Source organism: Poecile atricapillus, chromosome W (assembly GCF_030490865.1).
Source record: "Poecile atricapillus isolate bPoeAtr1 chromosome W, bPoeAtr1.hap1, whole genome shotgun sequence".
Lineage (NCBI taxonomy): Eukaryota > Metazoa > Chordata > Aves > Passeriformes > Paridae > Poecile > Poecile atricapillus.
The window spans coordinates 12,471,341-12,487,299 of record NC_081288.1 but is presented as its reverse complement, the minus strand read 5'-3'; the positions used below and the strand labels follow the sequence as shown (position 1 = coordinate 12,487,299).

The following is a 15,959-nucleotide window of genomic DNA, read 5'->3' as shown; positions in this document are numbered from 1 at the left end:
ATAAAGATTGTAAATTTTCTTGTAAGAAATACTTGTACGAAATCTCTTGACAGTCCTGCAAGGGAAAAGGGGGGAAGACTGTCATTTCACCTTCCTCATTGCCTCCTTGCTTTAGTATTTCTACCATTCCTCTTTCAATAATGCTTTACTCTTTTCTGTTTTACTTAGTCTTTTGACTATGGAAATTTTAAAAGGAAGTACTGTTCTGCTTGTGTATTCAAAGCATTTTCTTTCTTTTCTACTTTCAGTTCTTTCTTAAAAATTTACTTTGTCTATAATTTTTTTATATTTTCTTTCATCACCGGTTCTTCCATTCTCTCTTTGTAATATATATTTTCTCCTAAACTTGCTGCTTGCTCAGTCTGGATTCTGAGTCATATAAAATTGTTTAGTCAAGTGAATATTTTTTCCCAGAACTTGATGTTTCCTACCTTGACACTGTCCTTCAAATTTTTCTTCTAAGGAATTCAGGGCAGAAAAGAGTCTTGCATAATTGTAAAGTTTTAAAAAATAGCTGTACATATCAAAACTCAAATAGCTTTGCTATGTAAACAACTCCAATTATTACTTGATAATATTTAATATTATCAAGCAATATTTTTTTGTCTCCCTTGAAATTCCTCCTGAATTCACATGTGTATTATTTAGTAATATAAGCTCACCTGGGAGAAGGGAGGAAAGCTCTACAACTACACAACAAAGTTTTGGATTTAATTTCCTGAAATAATGATTAAAGGGCTGACTCATAATCCAGACTTTGATCTTAAAGCTTAAAGATTTTCTGTTCAGTATCAGCTAAGAAAATCTTGGAGATGGTATTTTTGCTTGTGTTCCCTTTGAGGAAATGTTCCTGGATGTAGAACCACAATTGTTTAAAAACATGTAATGCTAAAGTTAAATGCCATAACTCACCAGCAGCTGTGGTTAGAGTTCACAGTCTGGGGTGAGATCCAAACCCATCCCAGCCCAATTCCTTCACCCTATGGAAGGACAAGACCTTGTATGTGTCTTACAAATAGCATCATCATGAGGAGTAGGGGAAAAGGAATGCCATGAGAGACAGAAGTGGAATTCTTATCAGTACTTTATTCCAGCAGCTGCAGGATACTACTCTAATGTAAACAGGCCACAGCAACAGAGTTATTTTAGCCCATCCTCCCATGTTCAATGTTTTCTCTGATTGCTTTCCTGGCTCTGTTAGAAGAGCAAATATGAAATCAGTGTTCCTCTGCAAGGTGGCCGATTGAAACACAGTACTGCAGCAAGGAAGAGTCAAGTGGCCATCTTGATTCTGCTTGGCTTTTGCTATATTGGGACAATTCTAATTTGTCAGACTTGGGAGCACACCTAGCAAAAACTAAAAACCAGTATTTTAAATTGATAAAATTTATTTAACTACTTAAAACCCCAGATTTACATTTATTCATTGCAATTCAAAGTGCAAAAATCACAAGAATTAATGGTTTTTATAAATATGTGATTGCAGAAGCAGCAGTACATCAATGTGGTTCCCCAAATTTCTTCTTTTGAATGACTGGTTTGTAGAATAAGGAAATTACAAGAACACTTCCTTCAAATGTGTTTTTCCCTTTAGTGAGTTGTGAAAGGTCAGCTATTGCTAAACACCAACACTGTGTGTGAAAGAGAACCACTGGTCCTGCTGTCTCCAGCCTGGACCAGAACTGCTGCTCCTCTCCATGTGGGCCTTCTCTTTGGTCAGGCCAACGCAAAGACAACCAAAAATTCATAAGTTTAGCCCTGTCTTACATGAACAAAAGTCCTTAATGGATTCAAGATGTTTATGTGAGCTTTTTATTTTTACACAGCAGAAGTGACAACTAATATATGCTCCACGGAGAAGCTATTTTCGATCCCAACACAAGACCGAAAGCCACTTTCTTAGGACAGGCTTTACTGACATTGTAGTAAACCTAAGTAAAATCAAATCTCAGAGCTGGCAGCTGCAACTAAAGTAACTCCACACTTTGACATTTACTGTGTCTCTTGTTTCCATTTCCAATAATGCAAATGAATAGCGTTTAATTATACAATACTATCACAGAAGTGAAAATAACAAGTGCAAAACATCTACCTATCAGTATTGATTTATAGTGTTTTGAACTCTAGCATCTGGTTGAGATCTGAGCATCACAGTGTTGTGTATATTATCTTTAAGTATCTTCCAGGTGTGTTGTTAAATGTAATTTTTTCCCATCCATATGAATTACAGATTTGCCATTAGAATCCTTTGGGCTGGAAGGGACCTTTAAAGGTTCTTTGGTCCAAACCCCTGCAGTAGGCAGGGACACATTTATCTAGATCAGGCTAGTCAGACCTCAGTCCAACCTGGCCTTGACAGTTTCTAGAGACAGGGCATCAACCACCTCTCTGGGAAACCTGGACCAGTGTTTCACTACCCTTGTTGAACAAAGTTCTTTTTTATATCTAATCATTCCTCTTTTATTTAAAAATTAATATCCCTTGTCCTGTCACAACAGGTCCTGCTAAATTGCTTGTCCCCATCAATTACACAGAGGCAATATATACCCTCATAGTTACTCTGATGCACTTGTTTCTTGCTTTCTTATAAACATAAAGAATTTTTAAGTGAAGTTAATCAGCTGAAGTACAGCTTTTTGTCTTACAAGTTATATCATGTAAGTAGTTGTAGTGAGATTGATCAGATGTATTTTAATCAGTGGTAGTTTTTTTTATGTATTCCTTCACATACTTCATGTTAAAACCTGATTGAATAAATGAATTTTCCCATAATGTACATGAAAAAATAATACATACATCTTTGTGTTATTAGATTTGACTTTCTAGAGTCTAATTAAAATCCTACCATAGTGACAAAAGGAAAAAAATATTATACCCATTCTATGTAGGTGTGAACTCTTTTTCCTTTAGTAAGTTCAGAATTTAACTCTGGAAATCCTCTGTGAATTTAGGTAACATTTTTATGTACTCTGTGTTTATTGCTTTTTTAATGAGAGTTTGGTTGCTGAAAATCATAAACCTTCTAAATTTGTGAAGTTTAGTGTTCATAGTTCTTGAAAGAAAAATTTGAGACACTTCAATACGCATTATTGTACTAGCAATTATAAAAGGAGAGAAAATTAATTTCTTAATTTGTGTAGCTACTTCTAATACAGTATCTGCAGTTTATATTTTTCTCATTTTTTGTTTGCATCACTATGTGCTTGGTTTATTTTTGTAGGCAGAAATTAACACCAAAAAAAATGCAATATTATTAGAAAAACGACAAGAACTGCAGGAGGAGATTGAAACGATCAAGAGAGGTTTAGCTGAACAGGTGCTGAGTTCTGTTTTCTCATATTTTTTTAATTTTGACAGTTGGTTTTCTATCATGAGAATAAAGGGACTATTTGAAGAAAAAATAACGGGAGTTTCTAGCTGCAGCTTTCTGGTGAGAAAATGCAATAGTATTTACTCAGTTTTAAAGACCACTTGTCTTTCATTTTCAAAAACATTTTTTTGGTGTTACTGGCTACATAGTAGAAGGTAGAAAGCAAATCTACTTTCTAGTTTAAGTTTCTGAATGTTGTTGATGACACTGCAGCTAGAAATATATTGTTATAGATTTTCTTTGGATATGAAACCGTGTCTTGTTGCAACAAAAAAATTCAGTATTTGTACATTAAGATTTTTCATCTTCACAGTTCTGTCATTTGTGGATGTCTGTCTGTATGCAGCAGAGCCATACAGAGTGGAAATGTACCTGCATTACAAGAGCATTAGTACTTGCCACTACATAATTGACTTTATAAGAAACAATCTATTTCAGACATACATTCTTAAGATCAAACCTCCTTGTCTTCTTACCCTTATATCCATTTTCTTTATGTGTTTTGTTTGAATTCATTAACATTGTTGATGGAAATCCGCTTGTGTTTGGATACATATGCATTCCAGTACCTACATGTCATTCTTTAGGATATGTAACTTGTGTGCACAGATGGGCATGCAGTCAGTGGAGCCTAGAAAGCTTCTACTCACCTCATCCTGAAGACCCGACACTGAACTTAAAGATTATATAGCTATAAAGATCCATTCTGTACAATGGACAATAGCTAAAAGATGTTAGATTGAGGAACAAAAATGCTCCTAGGTGATAATATATTCTGAAATGTTATTATAGGGATTGTGCATGATGTTTTAAAGCAATAATTTATTACAATTTTAAATCTGTGTAGTCTGTATATTTGTTTACTTTGCAGATAAACCCAAAGTATTTCCAACTTTGGGTTTGCTAACACTGATACATTGCTGCATTAGGATTTAAATTTAATCTTCTTTAGGAAATTATATCAGATATGGATGCCCGTGTGTTAGAAGAATGCATTGCTGTAGAACACTTGCTTTTCAAAGAGCAGGAAAAATGCAGAAATGAGTTATCCACACTTACACATCTGACTTGGCTCAGAGCTGATGAGAGGCAACTGAAATGCAGGAATGTTCAGAAAGCCAAGGTAAAAAATTATATATTTGGAAGATTGTTCAAAACTAGAAGCTGGTATAGGGAGAAATTAAATAACTAATGAGGGGAGCCCTGTGGACTCATTTCCCACTCTAGCTTTGAAGTTCCATCAGAACACTGGAAACTCACAATACTGTGGTGCTTTACTGGCAATTTGTGGTGCAGTGCAGTATGTTAAAATACAACTGAAACAATAATAATTGAAAATATAATTGAATAATTGAAACAAGGTATTTGAAAGGACATTTAGTGAGTGCCCAAAGGAGGGCAATGAAGATGGTGAAGGGCCTCAAGGGGAAGCTGGGTGAGGAGCAGCTGAGGGCATTTGGTCTGTTCAGCCTGGAGGAGACCGAGGGGAGACCTCACTGCGGTTACAGCTTCCTGGGAGGGGAAGAGGAGGGGCAGGCACTGATCTCCTCTGTGGTGACCAGTGACAGGATCTGAGCGAGTGGCCTGAAGTTGTTTGGCAGTGGTCACAGCACCAGCCTGTCAGAGTTCAAGAATTTGGATAATGCTCTTGGGCAAGGGGTGTAACTCTTGGGAATGGTGCTGTGCAAGACCGGGAGCTGGTCTTGATGCTGGTGGCTTCCTTCCAACTCAGCACATTTTGTGATTCTGAGATTCTGTGATTTGCTTTCAAGTCCATGGGATAAAATGACCAATTTGAAAGAAAGAGGCAGAATACCAGACAACATCACCTGAGTTTATCAGAAGTAAAACTGTGTGGTTTATTTTACAAATATATGAACATTAGAAGATAAATTGAACTACTACTCATTCCAAAGTGAGGGAGAAATTTCTATTTTCCTGTTACATTTCAAGGCATAAATAATTATATTGATTTAGAGAAAGAGGGAAAGAAAACTTTTCCTATGACTAGCCATTATATTTGCTGCCTGCATTTTTCTGGCATGATGTGTGCTGTGATGTCTTATAGAATTTACTAAACAAATTCCTACATGGGAATAAGGTATTGATGTTTCCAAAATGTATGTCTGTAATCAGATAAATTAGGTAAGCTACCCTTCTACCATGGTGGGAAACTCTGTCTATAAAAATAAACAAACATGTCAGGCTTTGTACCTTCAATAAAATCAGTCCATAAACAAATATGGACAAATAAAACAAAATAATACAAATTCAGGAACACACAGACAAGTCCATAGTTACAACCCATCATCCACCAGCTTTCCCTAAGACCAATTTCCTCCTCCCAATACCAGTGGGAGGAGAGAAAAGGTCTGTTGATTTAAGATTGATGGCCCAGGCTATTGAGGATTCAACACAACTGCAATTGAAAGATCCAGAAACTTAACAGAATGCAATTCTGCTCAAGCACCAGTGATTGCTTAAAAGTCAGAACTGAGTGAAAAAGAAATTTCATTTGTAAAGGTAAAGTTTCAATGGTTCATATGCCAAATAATTATATAGCAGTGGACTTGACAGGCTGATCAGTAGAAACGGTGGAACTCCAGATAGAGGGAACCAAGCATTTAAGTTGCAGCATCAAATTATCTACATTACTAATAGTAATTGTAAGCTTAATATAACTGGAAAAACTGTGGTTTTTTATGTTGTTGTAGTAAAAACTTCTCAATTATAAGAAAAATTTCTCTATAATAATAACCCCCCTCACTGTCTTTTTCTCATCTAAGACTTGTTCTGGGTAATTTTATTGAAGACATTTCTCTAATATATCTAAAGTGCTTACTAAATTTTATTTGAATTTCAGATTCAACTCCAAAGTCTTGTTAAGGAACTAAAAAGAAAGGATCGTGAACTAATCACCTGTAAAAAGATGAAAAAAGAAGTCCAAAAAGAGTAAGAAAATGATAACAATACATTATCTAAAAAAAGTCTTCTAAAGCAACTTTCATCCAAGTAATGTATGCATAAAATGCTAATAATTATTTCTTTCACACATCTCATTTCTTCAGACTCCAAGAATTTGCTAGGATGTGTGATCTTATGCAAACTGAAAAGGATAAATGCATACAGTTGATGCGTATTGCTCAGTGGAAAGCAAAGGAAGCTGAAAACCGGGTAAAATTGCTAGAAAATAATATAGAAAATTTAAGGAATGCCGTTATAACCAGGGAAAGGTGAGTTTAAAGTACACTGTAGTTCACATTTATAGAAATTTAAGACTGGAAAAAATCTTAGAAGGGAATCTATTCCATCTTCAATTATGCCCATATCATCCTTGATAGTTATCCTGATTTTTAAAATCTGATTAAAACAAAGGCATTTAGAAACACCTTCATAATCTGTTCCAACTTCTTATCCCACTAACAGAAGCTTGTATCCCACAAGTAGCTTGAGCATCACCACTTGTCAGAAAGTTGTTTTCAAGTTTGTCTCACTACTCTCTCATTTTCCCATCCTTTATCCCACAGTTCTTGGATCGCTCAGGTTTTGTATTTTTGTGCTGTTTCAATATGAGCAGTGCAGTTGCACTCATATTTGTTGTCCTTAGAGAAAAAGAGATCTGACACATATGACTCGCCAATGAAGTGGTGCATGGGACTATTAAATGAGTCACTAGCTAGGAATGTGGCTAATTAAGAAATTAGAACAAATTTGGGATTTTGGTTAATAACTCATACTGAAGTTTATTAAATAATATTTCTTTCAGATAAAATGTGGTTTCAATTCCCAAACAATCTTAGACAAAATTAAAGGTTACATTCACAGCAAAGATAATGAGGGACAATAGCTGGTGCTTGTGACTCTGTTTTCCTAGACCATTTAGTGGGAATATCTTTTTGCCATATTTTTGTCATCCTAGTGGTGAAATTCTGCAATATAGACAGCATTACAATGTCTTGGAAATCTGCACTTGGGCAAGTAGGAAGATAGTGAATAGCTAACTGTGTAAGCAAAACAGGAAAACTAAAATGGAATAGTTAAAAATAACCTGATTTTCCCAAAACTTCATTATTTGGTGCCAAAAAATTGCTCAATCAGACAAATACACTAAATATTTTTTTTGTGAATATCCTAGTTTGGTTTCAAAGTCATGCTAGAGATAGCTAAAAAAGAAGGAAAACTTTAGTGATTGAAATAATTTTGTCAAACTGTACAAGCTGATATTTTGTGGTAAAATTTTTGAGGCCTTCCCAGCTGATGAAAGAAGGGGGAAAAAAGGCTAATAAAATGTAAATTTTGTACAGATATCAGAAATACATAAATATTGTTATTCATGTCCCTACTTGGTACAGATCCAAGAGATATTTTGGGCTCTACAAAACTAGATTTAAAACTAGTCAGAAGCATTGAATTTTCAATAATTTTCTTGACTATGAAAAATATTTTTAATCCCAGTAATAGACTTTAGTATCACTGATTTCACTGCAAGCTATGCAATTTGGAGGACAGAGTATCAGTACAAGTAAGGCAAGAAATTTTCTGAAAATATTTAAAAGACATTGCATTTCTGCAATACTATTATACTTTCAGTCTGAAACTTGACTACAGAAGTTTAATTAAATTCAGTAATACCTTGTGGTACTCAAAGTGTTATACGTCAGGAAAATGAAAGGAAGCAGCTCCCTGCCCTGTATACAGCAAATCAGCAATTTAATGGTGGAGTCCATGAGGGAAGGATATTTCATCTGCAGGTCTGTATTTTAACAGGAGACTTTGTTTCTCCTTTCACTACCTGTTTTGTATGTTGACATGAATATCTTCCTGGTGTAGATAAAGTTGTGTTTCAATCTAGAAGTGATACCACAGATCAAATGCAATAACTCTAAATTCTGTGTTGTGAGATAGTAAATAGTTCATTTGGTGAAAAGAATCTGTCTTTTAAATGAGGGACCATCATCCAATGATCAACAAGGATGCTGGAAATAAAGAGATCCGTTCTTTATTTTTATGTCATCTTGTCACTAACCTCCTACTATGGTTTTTTTGTTTTTCTCATCTGTCAAATGGGCAATCTAATAATTTTCTTTCTTGTGTTAATGTTGTGACACATTGTTTTATAAACAATAGATTTGGAGAACTTTGAGTTGCAACTACGAAATAATTTCAATATTGTTATTTAAATAAAATGGCAGAATTTCTACACATTGAGACTTTTCATCACAGTTTATGCCTATGCTCTTAAACTTTGTATTTTATGGCTACTTGGGCTACCTAGTAGCAAATAAAGGAGTTGTAATGCAGCACTCCCTATTTAGCATTTTTCTTGAGCCAGAATCTAGATAGTTTCAAGCTGGAAAGAACTAGCAAAAAAAACCTGCTCTCAGAGAGTCTTTTTTCTTCTTGTAAAGCTTCTGTGAAGCAGAGACATAGAGGAGCCCTTGTGTGCTTGAGCAATAAATTTAGGCTCTGCTTTAAATTGCTGAAATTGGTTTCAAATTAAAAGGACTAAAAATATTCCCACATTTCTGTTATGTTAAAGAAAATTGCAGGAAGAGTATCTGAAGATTAAAAAGAATGAGAGAATGAAAGAATTGATCAAAAAGGATTATTGCAAAGTTGTACAAGAGATGCTAGAGAGTAAAGAAAAGGAAAAATATCTGAATGTTGACAGACTTACCACTGAAGCCACACACATGGAAGAGGAAATTTCACAGATACGCAAAAAATATGAAAGGACTGTTCAGCAACAAAATGAGAGGTACATTTGTAAATTTGATCTAAGGTAGTGTTTAATTTTGACATTCATGAAGCAACAATATTTTTCAGCTTATGAGCACTCCTCAGGATTGCTAAAGGTCTGTGGCACTGCAGTGTTCCACTGACCAATCCCCCCTGCTGCACTGCCAGCATTGCTTTGCATTATGTGGATGTTTCTCCACTGGTGATCACGGTCATGCTTCAGAATTATTATTCAAAAAATATGGTAGCTTGGCTACTGAATGCCTTGAGAACTTGTAGCCTCCTGCTCTGTTTGTGCATTGTGTACCGATAAGGTATCTGCAAAAATGCAGATAATCTAGATCTCTCTGATCTTAATCCATTTTTAAATGCTGTGGAAGGCCAGAAGACCTTAAAAATTATGTGAGAGACAAGAGTCACTATTCCAAGAGTTTGTTTTCTGATTTTCACATTATAATTATTTTGTTACTTATTTAAAATTCTGATACTAAAATAATATTTGTGAAAGCTTCATACATTTTCACAGATTATTACTATCTTTAAGACAACTTTTTTATGTTCTTGAATGGAATATACTGAATATGACTAATTTTTTTTAAAGTTATCTTTACATTTTGACTTTATTTCAGTGGTCTTTTGCTTAGAGAACGAGAAGAAGAACTAGGCTTTTTGTATGAAAAAGTAAACAGGCAAGAGATGTTGTGTAAAAATGGAGATACTAAGATGCAAGTTATGGATGAAAAGATCAGTTTTCTGAAGCTGAAGGTAGCTGAGAAAAAAAGAGAGGTTAAATTGTGTTTTAAAGAGCTCACAGTGAAGAATACCCTGGATGCCCATCTGATGAGACTTCGGATACAGGTTGGTGCTAAAGGAAGCCTTTTTTTACTATAATTCTGTATTTTAAAATTTAAGGTGATTTCATAAGAAAACAAATATCTGGATGTACAATGTTTATTAAAACAGCAAGTTTAGTCTAGCAAAACACTGATACATGTTTTTAACTTCACATATATGAGTTTCTATGCTTATGTGTAACTGGCTCATGCTCTTTGCTTCATATGTGCCAAATGTTTCCTGGGTATGGAATTCCAGCTAACCCACCCCACAGCCTGAAATGTCAGTATGACTAAACTGGAGAATGGGAGTCATGGGGAAAAAATGGGACTGTAGATAAAATTTGTTAAAACTGTATTGATGGAGTAGGTGGAGGGGTGGGAGATACACTTAGACCATCAAATTTCTAAAATAATACTTCAATTCACACTTGACCCAGAGTGTACCCTGGAAACTCTGCTGCCTACGATGATATAATCCACATATATTTTCTTTTGCACAGAAACAGTGTAAGTTTTAGTTCTAGTTACAAAATAGCATTTAACAGCTAACAAACTGAAGTGCTTGGGACATTCTTTCCTTGCTTTCTGAAATGGCTCATTTACTTTTGACCTTATCTCTAGATGGTAATTTTTCCCATACATACTCTGTTAGTGCCTGCACAAAATCATAAATTGGGGTGTACCACTGCCTTTCAAACTTGCATCAATGGGAGCTGCTTGCACTATTCTCTTACTTCTGGCCTTTTGAAGAAATTGTATGCTCTGCTACAAGAATAAAACATAGTACATGTTTTAATACCTCATGCAAATCATGCCCCAAAGACCTTTACAGGGCCATCACAGATTTAAACTATTAACCCAGGCAGTATAAAAAAACAAAACAAAACCAACCAACCAAATAAAAACTCCTTTATCAAGAGAAAGTTTCATATTTTTCATGTGAAACTTAAAATCACTGTTAAAGGGAGGCTATTGTTGGAGGTGCTTTAAATCTTTTTGCAATGTTGACATAAAATTAAAAAGTAGGAAAATACAGAGTGATGTGATATTATGCATGCAGTAGTCTTAATAAATGTTCCCAAGTCAGGGTTTTTCCAGTGAACAATGGCAAATAATCCCTTATCAACCTTTAAAATTTAACTAGATACTGTGATTACTGAATATTACATGGATCAAACTGGCTGTTAACTCATTCATCTCCTTATGTCCACCATTCTGGCATTAATACTCTTACTCCCACTGCCAATAGGAATTAAGTCCAATGAGAAGCAGTTTCAAATTGCTTGGCTTTATCTCCATAATTTAAATAAAAACCATGAGCCCAAATCTGAATTCTGGTGTTGGTTACCAAATTCACACTGCTGATTCTTGTACAGATTACAGAGACCCCATGTTGAAATCTGACTCAGCTTCTGTTCAGTTACCACTGTCACAGACTGTCTGGATTATCCAGGCTGAATCCTGTACCTGTGCCTCTTCTGTCCTCCCCTTTTCCTACCCTTCCTGCCTCCTTCAGTCTTCATCAATACCAGACCTCTTTGAAGCAAGTGCTAGTAAGATGCACTAGATATTTTCATTATTATCAATGAAAAAAAAATAAAATCAGAAATATTTACAGACTGCAAAAACTGACCCATAATCTCAGCAGCTGTAGTGCCCATTGGGAAGGAGAAAAGCCCAGATCAGGGCTGTGTGCCAATTCAGCAAGATCAAACACTTCACCGGGGTCCCCAACATTCCACATGAGCTGCTTAATCATCAAAGTGATGTATGTTCCACTTGTATGCTTTTCATCAGAAGCTACCTATTTCCACAAAATATTGGTGAATAGTTAAGCTAAAAAAATACCATCATCTGAAGCAAGACCAGACCTCTTCTAAGCAAGTGCAAGTAACATGGACTGGGTAGGCTTGTTAACATCAAGGAAAAGACTTAAAACCAGAAATATTTACTGGCACTTCTTTACACAAAAAGTACCTGGTGAGACTGTAAGGTGGTTTTCTCTGGGCATAAAACTATGTAACTTTTAATTGCGACTGCACATCAAGGGACTGTTCCTGCTGACTGAAATGACCCATAAAAACTAATCTACCTTCATGCATCAATGAGAAATACTTAGCATTAATCATTAATTAGTCCAACACGTAGACCTGCTGAGCTGTCATGGTGCTGTAGATGGGACCTTCATGTGTTAGAGCTCAGGCAATGTACAAAGACTGTCAGTTTATTTGAGGAATTTGGCAACAACATTTGTCCAGGTTTTACTACATGAAAATCTCCAGACTATATCACCACATCATAGAATAACAGGACTAGTAGAGAGACAAAGGGTTTATCTAGGCAATCTGCTCCCACACCAGCACTGGATTACCTGTCATTCCTGAGAGGGCTAAACTGTGCTTTCAAGCCACCACTGAGAAACAGGTTTCCCCAAGCAAGCTATCCCAGTCTTTCCTTAACAGTGGAAAAACTTTCTTGAGCTTTAGCCTGGATCTTTCTTGCTGTGGTGTAAGAATATTGGTTTGCATTCTGTCCTCTAGGGACCTGACAAACAGGCAATTCTTTTCCTTTCTGCAACATTTCATGTTACAGGAAGGACATTAATCATGTTCCTCTCCCATCCTTTTGCTAGGCTACACAACCTTGTTTCTTTCAATCAGCTCTTAGAGATTTTTGTTAGATCATTCTTTTTCTGCATTTCTTTTATTTTTGGCAATATAGTCTTTATTTGTCTTGAAGTGCAGTGCCTGGTACCTGTGGCTGAGAGTGAAAGGATTCATTCAGGTGTCTTGCAGGTTATCTTCCTGCTTACACATCCAGGTATGGTGGCACCTTTCTTGACACATGACATAGTGATTCATCTTCATGTCAATGTATGTAACAACCAGACCCTTTTTAAAATAAAGGGCATCCAACCAGTTGATTTGATTCTGTGTTTGTACAGGCAATTTTTCCTGCTTATATGTAACAGCTTGCATTTTTTACTTACTATTATCTTTTTGGTTCAGACCTTTTTTCAGACAAAGGTAATTTTGAATTTAAATCTCATCCAAAAAATACTTGCAGGCCCTCTGAGCTTAACCTCATTCTACTGATGAGGTACTTACTGTATATTTTAATCAAGAATGCATTTATTTTGCTTGTTTATGAGAATATAATATGAAATATTGAAGCTATATAAAAATGAAATTTGATTTGTCATCCATGCACCTGTGAAATTATCATAGTAGACATTGATCTGGTTTGGCATGACTCAACACACTGTGGTGCCTGTTATCCCTGTCTTTTTCTCTCCTTGATGCCTACAAAGAAAACTTAATTATGTGTTCCAGATTTATTCTTCAGAAAGTGAAGAATAGCTCCATTTGCATCCCTTCCCTTTTTTTAAAGTAGGTCTTGTTTTTACCCTTTCTTTAGTGCTGTACATACCTCACCTACCTTCTCTTGAGATTTCAAAAAAAGCACCCGATGTCCACTTTTTCAGACCAGTTGCTTCATCTAGACATGTGTTCCCTCCTTCAACAATTCCACCTGACTGATTACAGTCCAATGTAGAAAAATCTCTCTTCTACAGTCTTTTCCTATCCCTTGTATCAAATCCACTCTAAGAAAGTATTTTTTTTAAATTTTAAGACTTAGAATCTCTTATAACTCAGATTGTCTTTTCCAAGGGAAAAACTATAAATTAGTAAAAAAATAATAAAAGATGCATGTAGTCATGTTACTTCAGCAGACACAGAATAGCATGGTTCTTTGTAAATGCACTTTGATACTTCTGGATTGGTTTGCATCTGATGGCTTCTGATCATACTGCATTTAAAAGTAAGGCTAGTATTTACATTTAACATTAAACTTTTTAATGGCTTTTGTACAGTGGTTTTGCTGCAATAGTCCTTCTCTAAATTAACTATTCAGTCCTGAAAAATTTTCCTTGGTGAGCTGCCCCTAATCTCATTAAATACCACTGCTTCCAACAAGGCATTTTCCCCTGAGTTAGTGGTTGAGAAATTTGGCCCCAGATAGAAAAGAGCACTGAAAGCATAGCTGCATCCTGCTGTTTGTGCTGGCCCTGCTTTTACATTCTTCCATTCTGTGTATTTTTGGGCTTGAGTTTTAGCTATTTGTTAGCAAAATATAACTTTCAGTACCTAGCTATGTTCAGAATCATGGTTTGCTGAAGAAATTGTTCATTAGACTCATCTAAGGTTTTTACTTAACTGCTTTTAGACAAAGTGCACAGGAGTGAGTTGTGTGGTGATTTTTCACTAGGAAAAGAAGGATTTAAGTGCTAGTTACATTTTGGTAATGTTCCACCACCACCTGAGAATATCTGTCAGTTTTCTCTTTTCTAGTTAAATATGACTTGTTAACTTCCAGTGACAAACCTCATCCTGGCAACATCTAAACATTTACTTTTTTGGTAAACATTTTGATGACTGTTCATAACTTTGAGAGGTTGGGACCACTTATTTCCTTAATCAGTCATCACCTGCAATGGATGGTTAACATTTGCACTTGGGTAGTGTTATGTCAGTGCTAGCTCACTGACAGACAGCCAGGTGCACGTCAGAGCACACAGCCCCACCACTGTCAGTCTTGTAAAAAAAATGGCCCTGGTCACTCCTTCAGTATTTACACTGAGCCTGGATGTCCCTCTAGCACATTCTGGGAAGCATTATTCCATGGGAAGGAAGGTCTCACATAGGAAAGGTCAGGGAACACCTGTCTCTGTGAGTCCCAAGGGTAACTCATTGTTCAGTGTCACCACTGAGTCACTTCAGGACACATGCCTGGGAATGTTAGTTTAGAAAACTTGGATGTTTGTAGGGATGAAACCTTCAGTACTGACCAGCAGGGAAGCAGGGCTTTCTATTGTATTCCTGAGGATAAAAAACCAGAAAATAGCCTGAGGACCAAGAAACAGGTAGAACTCAATTTCTGTCAAACGTCAGGGTTTCCTCCGTCCTGCAACTTTCACAGTGCAGTTCTTTTTTAAAATAAAATCTTTAAATGGCTCATAATTTTATGTTATCTTCCCTCCTTCTCAGTAAAAGGAAACTTGTCTGTTAAAGTCTCCAGACCAAGGTCTGGGGATGAGTTTGGTGGGAATAAATAACTGTTGAGGCTCTTTGTTTGCTAGTATTCTGAGTGCAGGGACAAGATTAAACAGCTGGAGGAAAACTATGGTGATGCCACAAATGAGAGCAGAAAGCAAGAAATGGGAGGAAAGGACCCATCTCCACCTGAGCTACTAAAAAGGATTGAACAGGTAGTACCACTTCTCATATCACAAGCTATCCTGATGTGCTTGACCTCTTTTAGAAAATTAAAATAGTGTCTTTTATTTTTAAAATAAACTTTCTGTAAGAGGAATCAAAATAATTATGATTGGCTATTGTGAACTCCAGCCTAGCATCTGCTTTCCAGGTCAACTGGACATGGGACATTTTGACTTCTTCCAGGAGAGGCTTGGGGGGGAGGAACTCTTTGAGGTACCCCTGGCTCTGCAGCATCCTCTGCTGACTCCATTCACATCACTGGCACTTCAGTGCAGACCCACCTCACTAGGGGAAGGCACAGAAAAGGCAGCAGAGGGAGATAAATGCAGAATAACAAACTGCTAACAAACAGGGTTGTCAGTCTTTGCTAACTGGCCATGAGCTGTTTCACCACTATTCATGGGCTATGAGCAGAAAGCAGACCTGCCAGCATCTTCACAAAATCTGCCTGAGTGACACAGAAGCAAACACTGCCCCTTGTCAGGGCTGGGCTCTACTGCTTTGCTTCCCTGCTGAACCAGGAGCCACTGAAGAGACCTTGGTGGAAGCAGCAGCCAGGCCAGGCCAGCAGCTGATACCTGACTGCAGCACAGCTGGTGACTGCCCTGAGAGACTTCAGAGGGAAGCATTAGGTCCAGTGGAAAGGCAGTTTCAGAGCCCTTTGTATGGGGGAGAAGAAGGTAAAGGAACAGCTTTTTCTTATATAGTTTTATCTGTCCCATTTATATAAGTACA

The 15,959-nt window shown here is 36.5% G+C and overlaps 1 protein-coding gene across 1 annotated transcript in view; it reads left to right on the top strand.

The window, feature by feature from the left end:
- The window catches only part of LOC131591572 (coiled-coil domain-containing protein 146-like), a 67,169-nt gene that overhangs the window by 47,647 nt on the left and 3,563 nt on the right, over nucleotides 1-15,959 (top strand). Inside the window, exons 10-16 of the mRNA XM_058862396.1 lie at nucleotides 3,221-3,316; nucleotides 4,323-4,493; nucleotides 6,234-6,322; nucleotides 6,439-6,603; nucleotides 8,910-9,128; nucleotides 9,739-9,967; nucleotides 15,086-15,214. Coding sequence (XP_058718379.1) covers nucleotides 3,221-3,316; nucleotides 4,323-4,493; nucleotides 6,234-6,322; nucleotides 6,439-6,603; nucleotides 8,910-9,128; nucleotides 9,739-9,967; nucleotides 15,086-15,214 — 1,098 coding nt within the window. The remainder of the gene's footprint in view (nucleotides 1-3,220; nucleotides 3,317-4,322; nucleotides 4,494-6,233; nucleotides 6,323-6,438; nucleotides 6,604-8,909; nucleotides 9,129-9,738; nucleotides 9,968-15,085; nucleotides 15,215-15,959) is intronic.